This window comes from Salvelinus fontinalis, chromosome 17, assembly GCF_029448725.1.
Source record: "Salvelinus fontinalis isolate EN_2023a chromosome 17, ASM2944872v1, whole genome shotgun sequence".
In the NCBI taxonomy this organism is placed as follows: Eukaryota; Metazoa; Chordata; class Actinopteri; order Salmoniformes; family Salmonidae; genus Salvelinus; species Salvelinus fontinalis.
The window spans coordinates 47,003,462-47,020,562 of NC_074681.1; the positions used below are offsets into that span (position 1 = coordinate 47,003,462).

A 17,101-nucleotide genomic window follows, 5' to 3' on the forward strand; every position below is an offset into this window, starting at 1 on the left:
ACCCCATAATAACAAAGCGTTAACAGGTTTTTAGAAATGTTTGCAAATGTATTAACATTTTTAAACAAATACTTGATTTACATAAGTATTCAGACCATCTGCTCATCATCTATGAGACTAGAAATTGAGCTCAGGTGCATCCTGTTTCCGTTAATAATCCTTCATGATTTCACAACTTGATTGGAGTCTACCTGTGGTAAATTCAATTGATTGGACATGATATGGAAAGGCACACAACTGTCTATATAAGGTCCCACAGTTGACCGTGCATGTCAGAGCAAAAACCAAGCCATGAGGTCGAAGGAATTGTCCGTAGAGCTCCGAGACAGGAAGGCGTCGAGGCACAGATATAGCGAAAATAACCAAAACATGTCTGCAGCATTGAAGGTCCCCAAGAACACATTTGCCTCCATCACTCTTAAATGGAAGAAGTTTGGATCAACCAAGACTCTTTCAAGAGCTGGCTAAACTGAGCAATCGGGGGAGAAGGGCCTTGGTCAGAGAGGTGACCGATGCCGTCGGGTATACGCTAAATACAAATGTGATTCACATTTTCAAACAGTCCATTTAGATTTTCCAACGGTGCTGTACATTTGGGTGAGTTTTTTCTCTCTCGCCTGATTAGCCTCGTTTCACTGCCAAAGAATTAAATCATCTAGTGTTCAGTGAGATAACAACACATTGTCAAAGAATTAACATTGTCACATTAACCGTTACTCTTGCGGGAATTCCACTAACGGTCCTTATGTAGCCAAACGTAGCTGCTGTTCATTCCTTTTGCTCGAAAATGGACTAATGGTTAAAAAAAAGTAAGGCCTGCGTCCACAGACGCATACCAGCTCTACTGGTAGTACTGCTACTATCAGCAGTTCTACACCTGCACCTGGCGATTACACAAGTTGTTCTGCTTCCACGAGCACATTCAATGCTATCATCAGTAATTCTACATTTGTTGTTAGCCCAGCTAGTATGGACACTGACAGTTGTGAAATTGATGCAGCCGAAGAGCTACTGCCCCCTTTCCCAGGAAAGCACCAAACAACAGACAGGGACGTTGTACCATCGAAGAGTTGCAAATATGATGAACTACATTGATTTGGGGTTCACTTATATTGGGAGTAGTGCCTTTCCTCAGCCACAGTGTGTATATGTGCAAAAGTACTGTCTCACAACTCGATGAAGCCTTCACTCTTGAGCAGACATTTAGAAACAAAACATGCCACTGGTGCTTTTTGAGCGAGAATGAACTACTTTTGAGTAGTAGACATGTATAAAAGCAACAGAACATTAATAAGAAGGGGCTAGAAGCGTTTTATATGGTGAGCTACCGAGTGGCTAGGACAGGCAAGCCCCATACTATTGTGGAGGACTTAATTATTCCTGCTGCCGTGGATATGGCTGGGAACATGCTGGGGGGAAAGGCCAAAAAAACTATACAGACAATGCCTTCATCAAACAACACTTTCACAACGCATCAGTGACATGGCAGGAGATGTTATGAAACAATTACTGGTTCGCATACAAACCAGTGAATTCTATGCGTTACAGCTGGATGAGTCAACAGACATGGCAGTCCTGGCACAGTTCCTGGTATATGTCCGTTACGTTCATGGGGGGGTCAATTAAGGAAGACATCCTTTTCTGCAAACCACTGGAAACAAGGACAACAGGAGAGGATATTTTTAAAGTACTGGACAGCTTTGTGACATCAAATGTACTTTGGTGGTCAAGATGTGTTGGTGTCTGTACTGATGGCGCAAAAGCCATGACAGGGAGACATAGTGGCGTGGTAATGCGCGTGCAAGCGGTTGCTCCCGACGCCACTTGGGTACACTGCAGCATCCACCGAGAGGCTCATGCTGCCAAAGGAATGCCGGACAGCATGAAAGACGTTTTGGACACTACAGTGAAAATGGTAAACTTTTTAAAGCAAGGTGCCTGAACTCTCGTGTATTCTCTGCACTATGCATTGATATGGGCAGCGACCATGTAACGCTTTTACAACATACAGAAGTGCGCTGGTTATCAAGGGGCACGTTCTTAAAGTTTACTGACCGTCATTTTCACTTGTCTGACCACTTGCATGATGAGTTTTTCACACAACTGTCCTATCTGGGTGATGTTTTTTCTTGCCTGAATGATCTGAATCTAGGTTTACAGAGACTCTCCGCAGCTATATTCTTTGTGCCTGACAAAATTGAGGCTATGATTAAGAAGTTGGAGCTCTTCTGTCTGCATTAACAAGGACAACACACAGGTCTTTCTATCATTTGTATGATTTTGTTTTGTGTGCAAATGAACTCAATCTTACGGACAATGTCAAATGTGATATAGCGCAGCACCTGAGTGAGTTGGGTGCGCAATTACGCAGGTACTTTCCCATAAAGGATGACACAAAGAACTGGATTCGTTATCCCTTTCATGCCCTGCCTCCAGTCCACTTACAGTCCACTTATCTGAACAAGAGCCTCATCGAAATTGTAACAAGCGGTTCTGTGAAAATTTTATCCGAATTTACTGCTTTGGAAAATCAGTGATGCCCTTTGCAACCATGTACCTATATCATAGTGGATTCTTGGCACTCACTAGCATGAAAATGAAACACAGGCATAGACTGTGTGGGAAATTATTTAAGACTGAGAGACTCCAATACAACCCAACATTGCAGAGGTATGTGCATCCTTTCAAGCACACCCTTCTCATTCACAATTTTCTATGAAAAAATAAGGTTTTATGTAAGATGACTAAATAAAGAGCAAAATTATTATTATTTGTGCTCTGGTCCTGTAAGAGCTCTTTGTCACAGCCCGGCTCGTGGGAAGTGACAAACTTCTTATGTTTAATAAATGTATTGTATGGTGTGTGTGGCAGGCTTACAATGATGTCAAAAAAATTATATTTGAGAGTGCGCTGAACCTGGTGCTAGAGGGGGTACGCAGCTGGAGGTTGAATGTTTGAAGGGGTACGGAACTATAAAAAGTTTGGGAACTACTGATCTATACAGCACTCCACCAATCAGGCCTTTATGGTAGAGTGGCCAGATGGAAGCAGCTCCTCAGTAAAAGCACATGACAGCCTGTTTGGAGTTGGGCCAAACGGCACCTAAAGGACTCTGTCCATGAGAAACAAGATTCTCTGGTCTGATTAAACCAAAATTGAACTCTTTGGCCTGAATGCCAAGTGTCACATCTGGAGGAAATCAGGCCAATACCATCCCTACAGTGACGCATGTTGGTGACAGCATCATGCTGTGGGGATGTTTTTCAACGTCGGGCTGGGAGACTAGTCAGGATCGAGAGAAAGATGAACGGAGCAAAGTACAGGGAGATCCTTTATGAAAACCTGCTCCAGAGCGCTCAGGACCTCAGACCGGGGCGAAGGTTCACTTTCCAACAGGACAACAACCCTAAGTGCACATCCAAGACAATGGAGTGGCTTCGGATCAAGTCTCTGAATGTCCTTGAGTGGCCCAGCCAGAGCCCAAACTAGAACCCGGTCGAACATCTTTGGAGAGACCTGAAAATAGGCTTTGATCCTCAATGAGATTACTCATGTGCATGTATGGCTTTTAAGTTTTGTGTGGTTGTTTTTTTAAATGGTCGAATTGGGCCTCTAGTGACGCCACAGTCTAAGGCTCTGCATCGCAGTGCTTGAGGCGTCACTACAAACCCAGTTTCGATCTCAGGCTGTGTCACAGCCGGCCGTAACCAGGAGTCCCATAGGGCAGCGCACAATTGGCCCCGCATCATTAGGGGAGGGTTTGACCCGGGGGTGCTTTACTTGGCTCATTGCGCTCTAGCAACTGCTTGTGGCGGGCCGGGCGCCTGCAGGCTGGCTTCCGAGGTAAGCAGGTGGTGTTAAGGACCACGGTTTGGTGGGTCATGACTCGACCTTCACCTCTCCCGAGCCCATTGGGGAGTTGCAGCGATGAGACAAGATCATAATTGAAATTTAATAAATATATAATATATATATATTAATGGTTGAATTAATAAACAAAACTAGCAAAGACTCGAGGCTGTAATCACTGCCAAAGGTGCTTCAAAGTACTGAGTAAAGGGTCTGAATACTTATGTAAATGTGATCCTTTTTTTTTCATTTGCAAAAAAAAGGTTTTTTTAAAAACGTTGCTTTTTCATTATGGGGTATTGTTTGTAGATTGGGGGGAAAACATTTGAATCCATTTTATTTATATACATTTGCAAAAAAATCTAAACCGGTTTTTGCTTTGTCATGATGGGGTATTGTTGCCATAAAAGGGTTTGAATACTTATTGACTCAAGACATTTCAGCATTTCCTTTTTTAGGAAATTTTACAAATTAATTAAACATAATTCCACTTTGATATTATGGGGTATTGTGTGTAGGCCAGTGAAAAACATGTCAATTGATTCCATTTAAAATTCCGGCTCCAGTGCAAGAAAATGTGGAAGAAGTCCCAGGGGTGTGAATACTTTTCTGAAGACACTGTTGGTCTGGAAAGGGCCTACAATGGCCACTTTCATCGTGATTTCATAGGGGAAAATGGTTTGATACAAATGTAAAAAGCATGTGTAACATCCTTCCTCCCAAGGAAGTTTCTATGTGAGAATTGCCAGAACAATCTGAGATGCCAAAAATATTTTCTGCTCCTGCTGGCGTGTAATCGTCCTATAGGATTTTTCAATAGACTTCAATAACTGTTGTTGTGATGTATACTGAATCCAGGTCTCGGTGAATTAAGATGTTAAGAAGTAGTTTGAGGATTTTTTTTAAATGTAGTCTACAACTTCTCGCTCTGGTCTAAGTAGACCGCAATGCCAGAAGGGAGTGATTGGGGACACTGCCATGCAAACTGAGTTCTTTATAATGTTGTTTTTCCCCCTTCTCCACAAACTAATGAGTACACAGTTATGTCAGTTGGTGGACTGTTCATCTGCTGTTGAGTAGAACCTAAGTAAACCATTCAGGCAGTACCAAAGATTTAATTTACCTGGTTATTTAAACAGACAAATATTAAGAAAGGCTGTGTCACCATTCTATTTTGTCACCATTTTTTTTTAAATCCACCAGGTACATCAACACTCATGGAGGCTCTGGCGGCCAATGGGACAGGTAGCCTGCAGAGTGCAGTGGCAGGAGTCACTGCAGTCTCCGGGGTGGCGGGGAAACGGCGCTTCGAGGAGCAGCGCTCGGTCTTCGACAAGCGCCTTCGGTTCAGCGTCCGGCAGACTGAGAGTGCCTACCGCTACAGGGACCTCGTCGTCAAGAAGCAGGATGGCTTCACCCACATCCTGCTCTCCACCAAGTCCTCGGAGAACAACTCACTTAACCCCGATGTGAGTCATATGCTTGTCTTGTCTTTGCCCTAACAAAACAATTGTTATACTGCATGACAATTGGCGTGACTGGCCAAAAATAGTAGTACTTCATCGTTTAGTTATGCCAACTTTTCCAAACAGTTGGTGGTCAAATATAAATGTAAGCAAAATATCTGAAACGAAAGTCAAATACTGGTCCTATAAAAATATTGGGTTTGTTTCCTGGATTAAGCCTTGTACTGTACTAAAACGTATTTCCAACTCTCCATCTAAAGTGCTTCTTAATCTAAGACTAGGCTTCATCTGTGTCTAGGTAACTGGCCCATAATAATTGTCTCCCTCTCATGGTTGCCTCAGGTGATGAAGGAGATGCAGAGTGCCATGGCCACGGCGGCGGCAGACGACAGCAAGCTGGTCCTGCTGAGCGCCGTGGGTAGCATCTTCTGCTTCGGCCTGGACTTCATCTACTTCATTAGACGGCTCACCGACGACCGCAAGAAAGAGAGCATCAAGATGGCTGAGACCATTAGGTAGGTCAGAAGGGTGTACTTTTGTTTTCTATTTTGTATGTGGATTGTTTTCAGAGGGGGGAAAAAAACAAATGTTGAAAACAAAAAAACAAACGTCAGAAAGGGACGGAAAGAAAGGCTCACCTTGGGTCTTTCTCGATTGTCCAAAAATGTGTCCTGTCCCTCTTACATCATCTGCACTGATTGGAGAAAACAAAATGGTGGAATGGTTGATTTTATCTCTGGTCAGTTCTTTCAGATAAGTGACATTTGTAGACAATTGTCTCGAATCATTGGTTACTTTGAACAGGTGGAACAAATGATGAGTAGCACGTTAGCTGTGTGTTGTAGTGGCAGTCTTTGTAATGAAAAACATAAGAAGGCACTGTGATGCCGAAAGAAATTACTGGGAGTTGATACAGTTGAAGTCAGAAGTTTGCATACACTTAGGTTGGAGTCATTAAAACTCATTTTTCAACCACTCCACAAATTTCTTGTAAACAAACTATAGTTTTGGCAAGTCGGTTAGGACATCTACTTTGTGCATGACACAAGTAATTTTACCAACAATTGTTCACTGACAGATTATTTCACTAATAATTCACTATCACAATTCCAGTGGGTCAGAAGTTTACATACACTAAATTGACTGTGACTTTAAACAGCTTGGAGAATTCCAGAAAATTGTCATGGCTTTAGAAGCTTCTGATAGGCTAATTGACATAATTTGAGTCAATTGGAGGTGTATCTGTGGATGTATTTCAAGGCCTACCTTCAAACTCAGTGCCTCTTTGCTTGACATCATGGGAAAATCAAAAGAAATCAGCCAAGACCTCAGAAAAAAATTGTGGACCTCCACAAGTCTGGTTCATCCTTGGGAGCAATTTCCAAACGCCTGAAGGTACCACGTTCATCTGTACAAACAATAGTATGCAAGTATAAACACCATTGGACCACGCAGCCGTCATACCGCTCAAGAAGGAGACGCGTTCTGTCTCCTAGAGATGAACGTACTTTTGTATGAAAAGTGAAAATCAATCCCAGAACAACAGCAAAGGACCTTGTGAAGATGCTGTAGGAAACGGGTACAAAAGTATCTATATCCACTGTAAAACGAGTCCTATATCGACATAACCTGAAAGGCTGCACAGCAAGTAAGAAGCCACTGGTCCAAAACCGCCATAAAAAAGCCAGACTATGGTTTGCAACTGCTGATGAAACAAAAATAGAACTGTTTGGCTATAATGGCCATCGTCATGTTTGGAGGAAAAATAGGGACACTTGCAGCATCATGTTATGGGGGTGCTTTGCTGCAGGAGGGACTGGTGCTCTTTACAAAATAGATGGCATCATGAGGTAGGAAAATTATGTGGATATATTGAAGCAACATCTCAAGACATCAGTCAGGAAGTTAGAACTTGGTCGCAAATGGGTCTTCCAAATGGACAATTACCCAAAACATACTTCCAAAGTTGTGGCAAAATGGCAACAAAGTCAAAGGTATTGGAGTGGCCATCACAAAGTCCTGACCTCAATCCTATAGAAAATTTGTGGGCAAAACTGAAAAAGCGTGTGCGAGCAAGGAGGCCTACAAACCTGACTCGGTTACACCAGCTCTGTCAGGAGGAATGGGCCAAAATACACCCAACTTATTGTGGGAAGCTTGTGCAAGGCTACCTGAGAAGTTTGACCCAAGTTAAACAATTTAATGGCAATGCTACCAAATACTAATTGAGTGTATGTAAACTTCTGACCCACTGGGAATGTGATGAAAGAAATAAAGCTGAAATAAATCACTCTCTCCTATTATTCTGACATTTCACATTCATAAAATAAAGTAGTGATCCTAACTGACCTAAGACAGGGAATTTTTACTAGGATTAATTGTCAGGAATTGTGAAACTGAGTTTAAATGTATTTGGCTAAGGTGTATGTAAACTTCTGACTTAAACTGTATATGGAGTGTGCGCCTGTTTATTTTGATTTAGTTTATAGTCTTTGTAATGATGCCACAGAAGACAGTGATGCAGACAGTCTGTCATCTCATCCTCAGGACATTTGTGAACACGTTCATCCAATTCAAGAAGCCCATCATCGTAGCCGTGAATGGACCGGCGGTGGGCCTCGGAGCCTCTATCCTCCCGCTGTGTGACGTTGTCTGGGCCAACGAGAAATCCTGGTTTCAGACGCCCTATACCACCTACGGACAGACACCCGACGCTTGCGCCTCCCTCACCTTCCCTCGCATCATGGGCGTGGCCTCGGTGAGTTCATACGGCATTGTCTGAAAATCCTCCTCCGAGGGGGAGTAGTCCAGCACAGGAATACAGATGTATTGTGGGGAACTGTTTATGTGTAGCACTCACTGGGCTGCTTTTCCTGCCATGGGGAATATCCTGTCTAATACATAAAATAAGAATGGAGTGGGACAGCTCCACTCCTTTTTTAAATGTTTCTTTATTAAAAAAAGACTGAACTACTATTAATACTATTCCAGTCCTTTTGCCTGCTTAACCTCACCCCCTCCTCTTGTCTTCTCTCTCCCTCCCCCTCTTCTCCCAGGCCAATGAGATGTTGCTGAGTGGGCGGAAGCTGACAGCCCAGGAGGCCTGCGCTAAAGGCCTCGTGTCCCAGGTGCTGTGGCCCGGGACTTTCACTCAGGAGGTGATGGTTCGCATTAGGGAGCTAGTCACTTGTAATTCAGTTGTAAGTCATCCTTTTCATTTGATTTTCATAATTTGTGGCGTCTCTTTTCCACACAGTACGACCCTGCCCCCTCTCCCTCACTTTGGTCTTTTGTTCTCTTGCTTTTTTATGTCTCATCAAAAACATTTTCCCACCGACACATTTACTGTGCCTTCGGAAAGTATTCAGACCCCACATTGTTACGTTAGTTTTATTCTAAAATGGATAAAAATATTTTTTCCCCTGCAACCTACAAACAATAGCCCATAATGAACAGCAGTTTTTTTTTAAATGTTTTTTTTTAGCAAATTAATATTAATTTTTTATTATCACATTTACATATGTATTCAGACCCTTTACTCAGTACTTTGTTGAAGCACCTTTGTCAGCGATTACAGCCTCAAGCCTTCTTGGGTATGACGCTACAAGCTTGGCCACCTGTATTGGGGGAGTTTCTACCATTTTTCTCTGCAGATGTTAGATCGTGTTCAAGTCCGGGCTCTGGCTGGGTCACTCAAGGACATTCAGAGACTTGTCCCGAAGCCACTCCTGCGTTGTCTTGACTGTGTGCCTAGGGTGTTTGGACCTGAGCAGGTTTTCACCAAGGATCTCTGTACTTTGCTCCGTTCATCTTTCTCTTGATCCTGACTCGTCTCCCAGTCCCTGCCGCTGAAAAACATCCCCACAGCATGATGCTGCCACCACCATGCTTCACCGTAGGGATGGTGCCAAGTTTCCTCCAGACGTGATGCTTGGCATTCAGGCCAAAGAGTTCAATCTTGGTTTCATCAGACCAGAGAATCTTGTTTCTCATGGTCTGAGAGTCTTTTAGGTGCTGTTTGGCATACTCCAAGCGGTCTGTCGTGCCTTTTTCTGAGAATTGGCTTCTGTCTGGCCACTACTATAAATGCCTGATTGGTGGAGTGCTGCAGAGATAGTTGTCCTTCTGGAAGATTCTCCCATCTCCAAAGAGGAACTCTGGAGCTCTGTCAGTGACCATCAGGTTCTTGGTCACCTCCCTGACCAAGGCCCTTCTCCCAATTGCTCAGTTTGGCCGTGCGGCCAGCTCTAGAACGAGCCTTGGTGGTTCCAAACTTCTTCCATTTAAGAATGTGTTCTTGGGGACCTTCAATGTTGCAGATATTTTTTTGGTGTCCTTCCCCAGATCTGTGCCTCGACAACAATCCTGTCTCGAAGGACAATTCCTTCGACCTCATGGCTTGGTTTTTGCTCTGACATGCACTGTCAACTGTGGGACCTTATATAGACAGGTGTGTGCCTTTCCAAATCATGTCCAATCAAATTAATTGGCCACAGGTGGACTCCAATCAAGTTGTAGGGACGTCAAGGATGATCAAAGGAAGTTGGATGCACCTGAGCTCAATTTGGAGTCTAATAGCAAAGGGTTTGAATACTTATGTAATTAAGGTATTTCTGGGTTTTGTTTATATACATTTTCAAAAATGTCTAAACTTATTTTCGCTTTGTCATTATGGGGTATTTTGTGAGGATTTTTTTTATTTAATCCATTTTTGAATAAGGCTGTAACGTAACAAGGGGTCTGAATACTTTCCAAATGCACTGCACACACACACTCCTAGCCGTAGTGTCCGCTTGAATTGTTATATTTTTAATGTCTCCGGGGATACCAGTATCATATTTTTTTCATGGCAAAAAAATTAAACACAAAGCACTCAACTCTTCGGTCCTTTTTAAAAACTTTCCGTATGTAAAATATCGTGTGCAATAACTTGGAAAATAAATGTGACTGGATGGCAACATAATGATTTGTTTCCAACATTAGGGCTGTTTTCCTTAAGAAGTTAAATATGCTTTGTTTTCTTTCCTTGCCACGATACGACTGAGTATTGCGATACTGGTATCATCCTGGCCCTAACCATGAGTGTGTTTTTTAAATTAATATAATGCTTTTAGCAATACATTGAATTGAGATCATGTCACAATATCTGGATGTTGCGGAATTTCTCCTGAATCTTTTCATTGTTGACAAAAAAGGGATCTCATGTCATGTCCCAGAGTTAAATGTTAAACAAATCTATGCCAATATCCATAAGTCATATTCCTTTCCTTTTGCTTTTTTTTTTTTCGGCGGGTGGGGGTCTCTGTTTGCTGCACTGTAGGTACTGCGGGAGTCCAAAGCACTGGTGCGAAACGCAAACCGGGCCGCCCTGGAGCAGGCCAATGAACGCGAGTGCGAGGCGCTGAAGAGAGTGTGGGGCTCTTCGCAGGGGGTGGACTCCATCCTCAAATACCTGCAGAAGAAGATTGATGAGTTTTAAGGAAAGCACGTATTTCCCCCCCCCGTTACCAGGTTCCCAAGGAACCGGGAAAACATGGCACTGGCAGTGCATGGCGTTCAATCTGCAGCCTCTCAATATCCCTCTTGCATGTATGAGAGTACAGTGCATTCGGAAAGTCTTCAGACCCCTTGACCTTTTCCACGTTTTGTTACGTTACAGCCTTATTCTAAAATATATCGATTTAAAAAAAATCCTCAATCTACAAACAATACCCCATAATGACAAAGCAAAAACTAGTTTAGAAACTTTTGCACATTTATTACAAATAAACTGAAATATTCCATTTACATAAGTATTCAGACCCTTTACTCAGTACTTTGTTGAAGCATGTTTGGCACCGATTACAGCCTTGAGTCTTCTCTGGAGCAAGTTTTCATTGAGGATCTCTGTACTTTGCTCTGTTCATATTTCCCTCGATCCTGACTGATCTCCCAGTCCCTGCCGTGGAAAAACATCCCCACAGCATGATGCTGCCACCACCATGCTTCACCATAGGGATGGTGCCAGGTTTCCTCCACATGTGATGCTTGGAATTCAGGCCAAAGAGTTCTATTGTTTCTCATGGTCTGAGAGTCTAGGTGCCTTTTAGCATACTCCAAGCAGGTTGTCATGTGCCTTTTTACTGAGGAGTGGCTTCTGTCTGGCCACTCTACCATAAAGGCCTGATTGTTGTACTGCAGAGATGGCTGTCCTTCTGGAAAATTCTCCCAGCTTCATAGTGCAACTGTGGAGCTCTGTCAGTGACCATTGTGTTGTTGGTCACCTCCCTGACCAAGGCCCTTCTTTCCCGATTGCTCAGGTTGGCCTGGCGGCCAGCTCTAGGAAGAGTATTGGTGGTTCCAAACTTCTTCCATTTAAGAATGATGGCGGCCACTGTGTTCTTGGACCTTCAATGGGCTCCCGAGTGGTGCAGCGGTCTAAGGCACTGCTTCTCCGAGCTAGAGGTGTCACTACAGACCCTGGTTCGATTCCAGGCTGTATCACAACCGGCTGTGATTGCGAGTCCCATAGGGCAGCGTCGTCCAGGTTTGGCTGGGGTAGGCAGTCATTGTAAATAAGAATTTATTCTTAACTGACTTGCCTAGTTAAATTAAAAATGCTGCAGAAATGTTTTGGACCCTTCCCCAGATCTGTGCCTAGACACAATCCTGTCTCTGAGCTCTACGGACAATTCCTTTGACCTCATGGCTTGGCTTTTGCTCTGACATGCACTGTCAACTGTAGGACCTTTATGTAGACAGGTGTGCCTTGTCCAATCGAGTGAACTTACAACCGGTGGACTCCAATTAAGTTGTAGAAACATCTCAAGGATTATCAATGGAAACAGGATGCACCTGAGCTCAATTTTGAGTCTCATAGTAATGGGTCTGAATACTTATGTAAATATCGGATTTTGAATAAATTTACAAACATTTCTAAAAACCTGTTTTTGCTTCGTCATTATGGGGTATTGTGTGTAGATTGCCGAGGAAAACATTTTATTTAATCAGTTTTTAGAATAAGGCTGTAAAAAATGTGGAAAGTCAAGGGGTCTGAATACTTTCAGAAGGAACTGTATGTAATGAATTGTATGTTTGAGTGCACACATTGAAGGGGGCCAGCTAAAAATAACATTTGTAGACGTTCCTGCTAGACCTTTAAATCCCGCCTTCCTAGCATCCTGATAACCTTGTGTTGACCCTTTACCCAATAAGCCTGACTTCTGAAATACAATTTCCTATGCTACATTACAGGTTCAACTAAATTGAAGGGAAGACATTGATGAATACACAATGTGTCTTACATAGCAGGGTGTCTGTCCTACTCAGCTTGGGATTGATTTGGGTTGGATGTTGTTGTATCAACATGGATCAGCATTTATTTATGACGTAACGAAAGAGCAAATGTAAACATTCAACGAAAACCCAAGCGACTTCCCTTGTGGCGCTTTGCACTAAGATGTGATGCTCTGAATTCTTAAGCTGTGTTGGAACTAACTCTTGGGAAAACAGTGCAGCCCAGTGGATTGGTGGCTTATTGGATTCTCTACATTCACTTTTTCCTTTAGACTCCTGTAAGACTTTCCATACAAAACAGGACTTATTGCTATTAAGTTGAATAGCGCCTAGGATTCAATCAAAGGCCCGTTGTTGAAAAGCGTAGAGCACTTCACTTTTGAAGGTCATTTAGGCTTCAGTTGCGATCCGTAGCCTCCACCATGAATGCGATCTTCAAACGTCAGGGAAAGTTGACTTTTAAAAGACTTTGTCAACAGTGTAGTGCCTTAACAACGTGCCTTTAATTGAATCCGGTCCAAAGTCTGTCTCAGACGAACTTTTAAAAAGCTCTGACTGTGTATTTAGGTTTGTCTAACTGATATAGTCTCTGTAGATATTTCACCCAGGTAGTCTTTTTATTTGTTATCTTATTTGGCTTTGGGGACGGTATGTGCTACCAAACAGTTTCTATGGTAAATTATTTTTGTTTTAAGTTAAGACTTATTAGAATATTATAATTAAATTAAATATTCTGCAACTTCTGAATTATTCCTTCCATGAAACATGCCCGCAAGGGAGAGACAATTACAAGATTCTAATGCAATATTTTTATGCAGTTGTGATGAGGCCAGGGTACACATTAAGGCTCTAGCTAAGCTCCAAAGCAGTGCCTTATCCTTTACTACTTTTTCCATGACTTCACAAATTGTGGGTTCTGATCTGACGCGATTATCAGTGAGAATAGCCTGTAATGTTATTGCGGTGAAATCGGGCCAATGCAGTGTGATGTGATAGTTAATGAAAACTATCCAAAAAAGGCACACATGCCAAGACATGTTTAATGAATACATCAGGGAAAACATGTCATTTTTTCTCAGTACCATGAATATAGTACCATAAATACATCAGGCACATGCTTACCCTGATGTATTTGTTAAACATGTCTTGGCGTGTGTGCCTTTTGGGTAGTTAATGTTCATGGTACTGATTTTAAAATGGTGGAAAATGTCATTATTTATATTGTCTGACAGTATATGAAGTATTTAAATATTTAAAGTGAAGCTGGTTTGGACAAAGTAGTTTGTTTTTGAGTCATTGCTCATGGTTTGTATCGCTGTTATTTTTTTGGAAATGTGAAGTATCTTCTTGGGTCAGTCTACTCATCACTTTCGGCTCTAGTCTATTACAACGCTGTTTTGGCCTTCATACATACTGTGCACTCCGAAAGTATTTAGACCTTGACTTTTTCCACATTTGTTACATTACAGCCTTATTCTAAAATGTATTAAATAGTCCCCCCCCCCCAATCTACACACTACCCCATAATGAAAAAGCAAAAACAGGTTTAGAATTTCTTAGTTTATTACAAATAAAAATTATTCACATTTACATAAGTATTCAGACTTAGTACATTTGTTGAACCACCTTTGGCAGCGTTTACAGCCTTGAGTCTTATTGGGTCTGACACTACAAGCTTGGCACACCTGTATTTGGGGAGTTTCTCCCATTCTTCTCTGCAGATCCTCATGCTCTGTCAGGTTGGATGGGGAGTGTCGATGCACAGCCATTTTTAGGTCTCTCTAGAGATGTTCGATCGGGTTCAAGTCCGGCCCACTCAAGGACATTGAGACTTGTCCTGAAGCCACTCCTGCGTTGTCTTGGCTGCGTGCTTAAGGTGTTTGTCCTGTTGGAAGGTGAACCTGCTGAGCAATCAGGGGAGAAGGGCCTTGGTCAGGGAGGTGATCAAGAGCCTGATGGTCACTGACAGAGCTCCAGAGTTCCTCTGTGGAGACGGGAGGATCTTCCAGAAGGACAACCATCTCAGCAGCACTCCACCAATCAGGCCCGACGGAAGCCACTCCTCAGTAAAAGGCACGACAGCCCACTTGGTGTTTGCAAAAAGGCACCTAAAGGACTCTGATCATGATAAATATCAGATTCTCTGGTCTGATGAAACCAAGATTGAACACTTTGGCCTGAATGCAAAGCGTCACATCTGGAGGAAACCTGGCAGCTCTAGGAAGAGTCTTGGTGGTTCCAAACGTCTTCCATTTAAGAATGATCGAGGCCACTGTGTTCTTGTGGACCTTCAATGCTGCAGACATTTTTTGGTACCCTTCCACAGATCTGTGACTCGACACAATCCTGTCTCTGGCCTCTACGTACCATTCCTTTGACCTCATGGCTTGGTTTTTGCTCTGACATGCACTGTCAACTGTGGGACCTTATATAGACATGTTTGTGCCTTTCCAAATCATGTCTAATCAATTGGATTTACCACAGGTGGACTCCAATCAAGTTGTAGAAACTTCTCAAGGATGATCAATGGAAACAGGATACACCTGTGCTCAATTTCAAGTCTCGTAGCAAAGGGTCTGAATATTTGTCCTTTTCTCCTTTTAATACATTTGCAAACATTTCTAAAAACCAATTTTTGCTTTGTCTCATTATGGGGTATTGTGTATAGATTGAGGAAACTGTATATCATAAATTTGAGAAAAAGACTAAAGTAACAATGTGGAAAAAGTCAAGGGGTCTGAATACTTTCCGAAGGCACTGTAGAGGTATCAAATTGTTAACACCACTGCACATTTAATTCACGTTACAGATTAAGGGCTGGATAACATTTTAAAGAGACTTGTTTTTTGCATTTTTGTCTTTGACCTATACCCTCTCCAGGAAATAGATGCAATCTGCCCCCAAATATTGTGCCTGATAAGCATGTCATATCTCCTTGTTTTATTTAACATTTGTATCACTGAAGGCTGATTTATAAATATTAGCAGTCATTTAACACTTGGACCAGAGTAGCTTAGTTACTGTAATGTATACATAAGATCACCCATACTGCACCTCCTCAACCCAATGTTTCAAGCATTTTTCTTGTAGACAAAAAGTGCAAGAGATTATATAAATGTGTCTCATGTTAACACAGCATGATGCCAAGAGGCTTGTCTAGTCACACAGAATTCACTCATTTCTGTTGAAAGATTCCAAGAAGCATTGTTGAAATTGACCCTATTTTGGTACAGCAGCAAAATATTTTACTAAGTCTGAATTGTATAACCCTCACCCTTCCAATTTTTCAGTCTGAAGAACTACAGTATGTACTGTGTGAACTGCCTTTAGACTGAAATCCTGGTACAGTATTTTTGCATACAGTACATGGGACCTATTTTGTTGTACAGTAAGTATAATATTTACCATCTAAAGTTTTTTCAAATGTGTTTTTATATAGATGCTGAAATCTATACTCGCTATGAAAATAAACTGTTAGAACTTGTTAATACTTTTTATTTTGTGTTAGTCGGAGTTGGGGACAATCTGTTTCAATTCAGTCTTTTCAGGACATATCTACCATAAACATTAACAAGCAATTCTCCACTCCCTAAAGGAATTTCAATTTAATCCCTTAATTTAATTTACTCTAGTGTTAGTGTCTGCAGTGGTCTTGTTTCCTAAAATGTATATTATACTATGAGTACTTCAGTGGGACTCAATTGTTTTTTTCAAGATGAAAGGAAAAAAAGATTACGCAAAAAAGTCTCTTAAATTAAAAAAATAGAGTGAGTGAGTGTCTTCTTTGGGATTTGGTTGACTGAGCGCATCCACTTTTTAGGTGCATACACCACCACCTACTGTACTGGTGTGAGGCCATTCACGGCCTATCTGCATTACATTATTTGATACGATACTCGTCTAAATTCTAACATAACCTCTACCCACATCTCAACATTCTAAACTCTGGAACTTCGACCCACATCTCAATAGACTAAAACCAACCTCAGCCTGCCAGTGACTTTAGATTTACAGGGCACATGCAACCGTGGCCGGCCGCCCGAGAGACCTCCAAAACGGAAACCTTCGAGCATGTGTCTGGTTTCTCTGACTTGTTAATGTTGAGGGAGCTTGTGCGCCTGAGCTTGCACAGAAGTACCTGGCCTGCTGCGCTCGTGGGACATTTAAGCCATGAACAACGCCTGACAGGCAACCCTGTCTCCCAGGCTGCATGCTGCCCTCAAGACCAGAGCCAATCGCATGCAAGGAACGAGAAGATAGCCAAGAAGGTACGTTTCCATTAGGGCTGTGACTGTTAATGACAAGAATGAGTTTGTCAAGTAATCTTGCGATATTTAACTGCTATTAACAGACCTTTTATGTTATTTCATTGGAGGGATGCGTATCACTTTGGATGAAATGGAAATACAAAATTGACCTCCAGTGGATATTGTAACCCTGTAACTGTAATCTGAATACATTTTAATAGGACTGGTCTATGCGAAATTAAACTAATTTGAAACATGTTCAGC

General features: G+C 42.2%; 1 protein-coding gene across 3 annotated transcripts in view; it reads left to right on the forward strand.

Moving 5' to 3' along the window:
* LOC129814491 (chromodomain Y-like protein) overlaps positions 1–16,078 on the forward strand; it is a 30,452-nt gene extending 14,374 nt beyond the window's left edge. For 2 of the 3 annotated variants that reach the window (XM_055867638.1, XM_055867639.1), the window contains 5 exons: positions 5,053–5,318; positions 5,658–5,830; positions 7,863–8,073; positions 8,372–8,515; positions 10,636–16,078. In XM_055867638.1, the coding sequence (XP_055723613.1) occupies positions 5,053–5,318; positions 5,658–5,830; positions 7,863–8,073; positions 8,372–8,515; positions 10,636–10,794 (953 nt within the window). In that variant the 3' untranslated portion in view covers positions 10,795–16,078. The remainder of the gene's footprint in view (positions 1–5,052; positions 5,319–5,657; positions 5,831–7,862; positions 8,074–8,371; positions 8,516–10,635) is intronic. The other variant, XM_055867640.1, reaches the window with a different exon arrangement.
* The last annotated feature ends 1,023 nt before the right edge of the window (positions 16,079–17,101 follow it).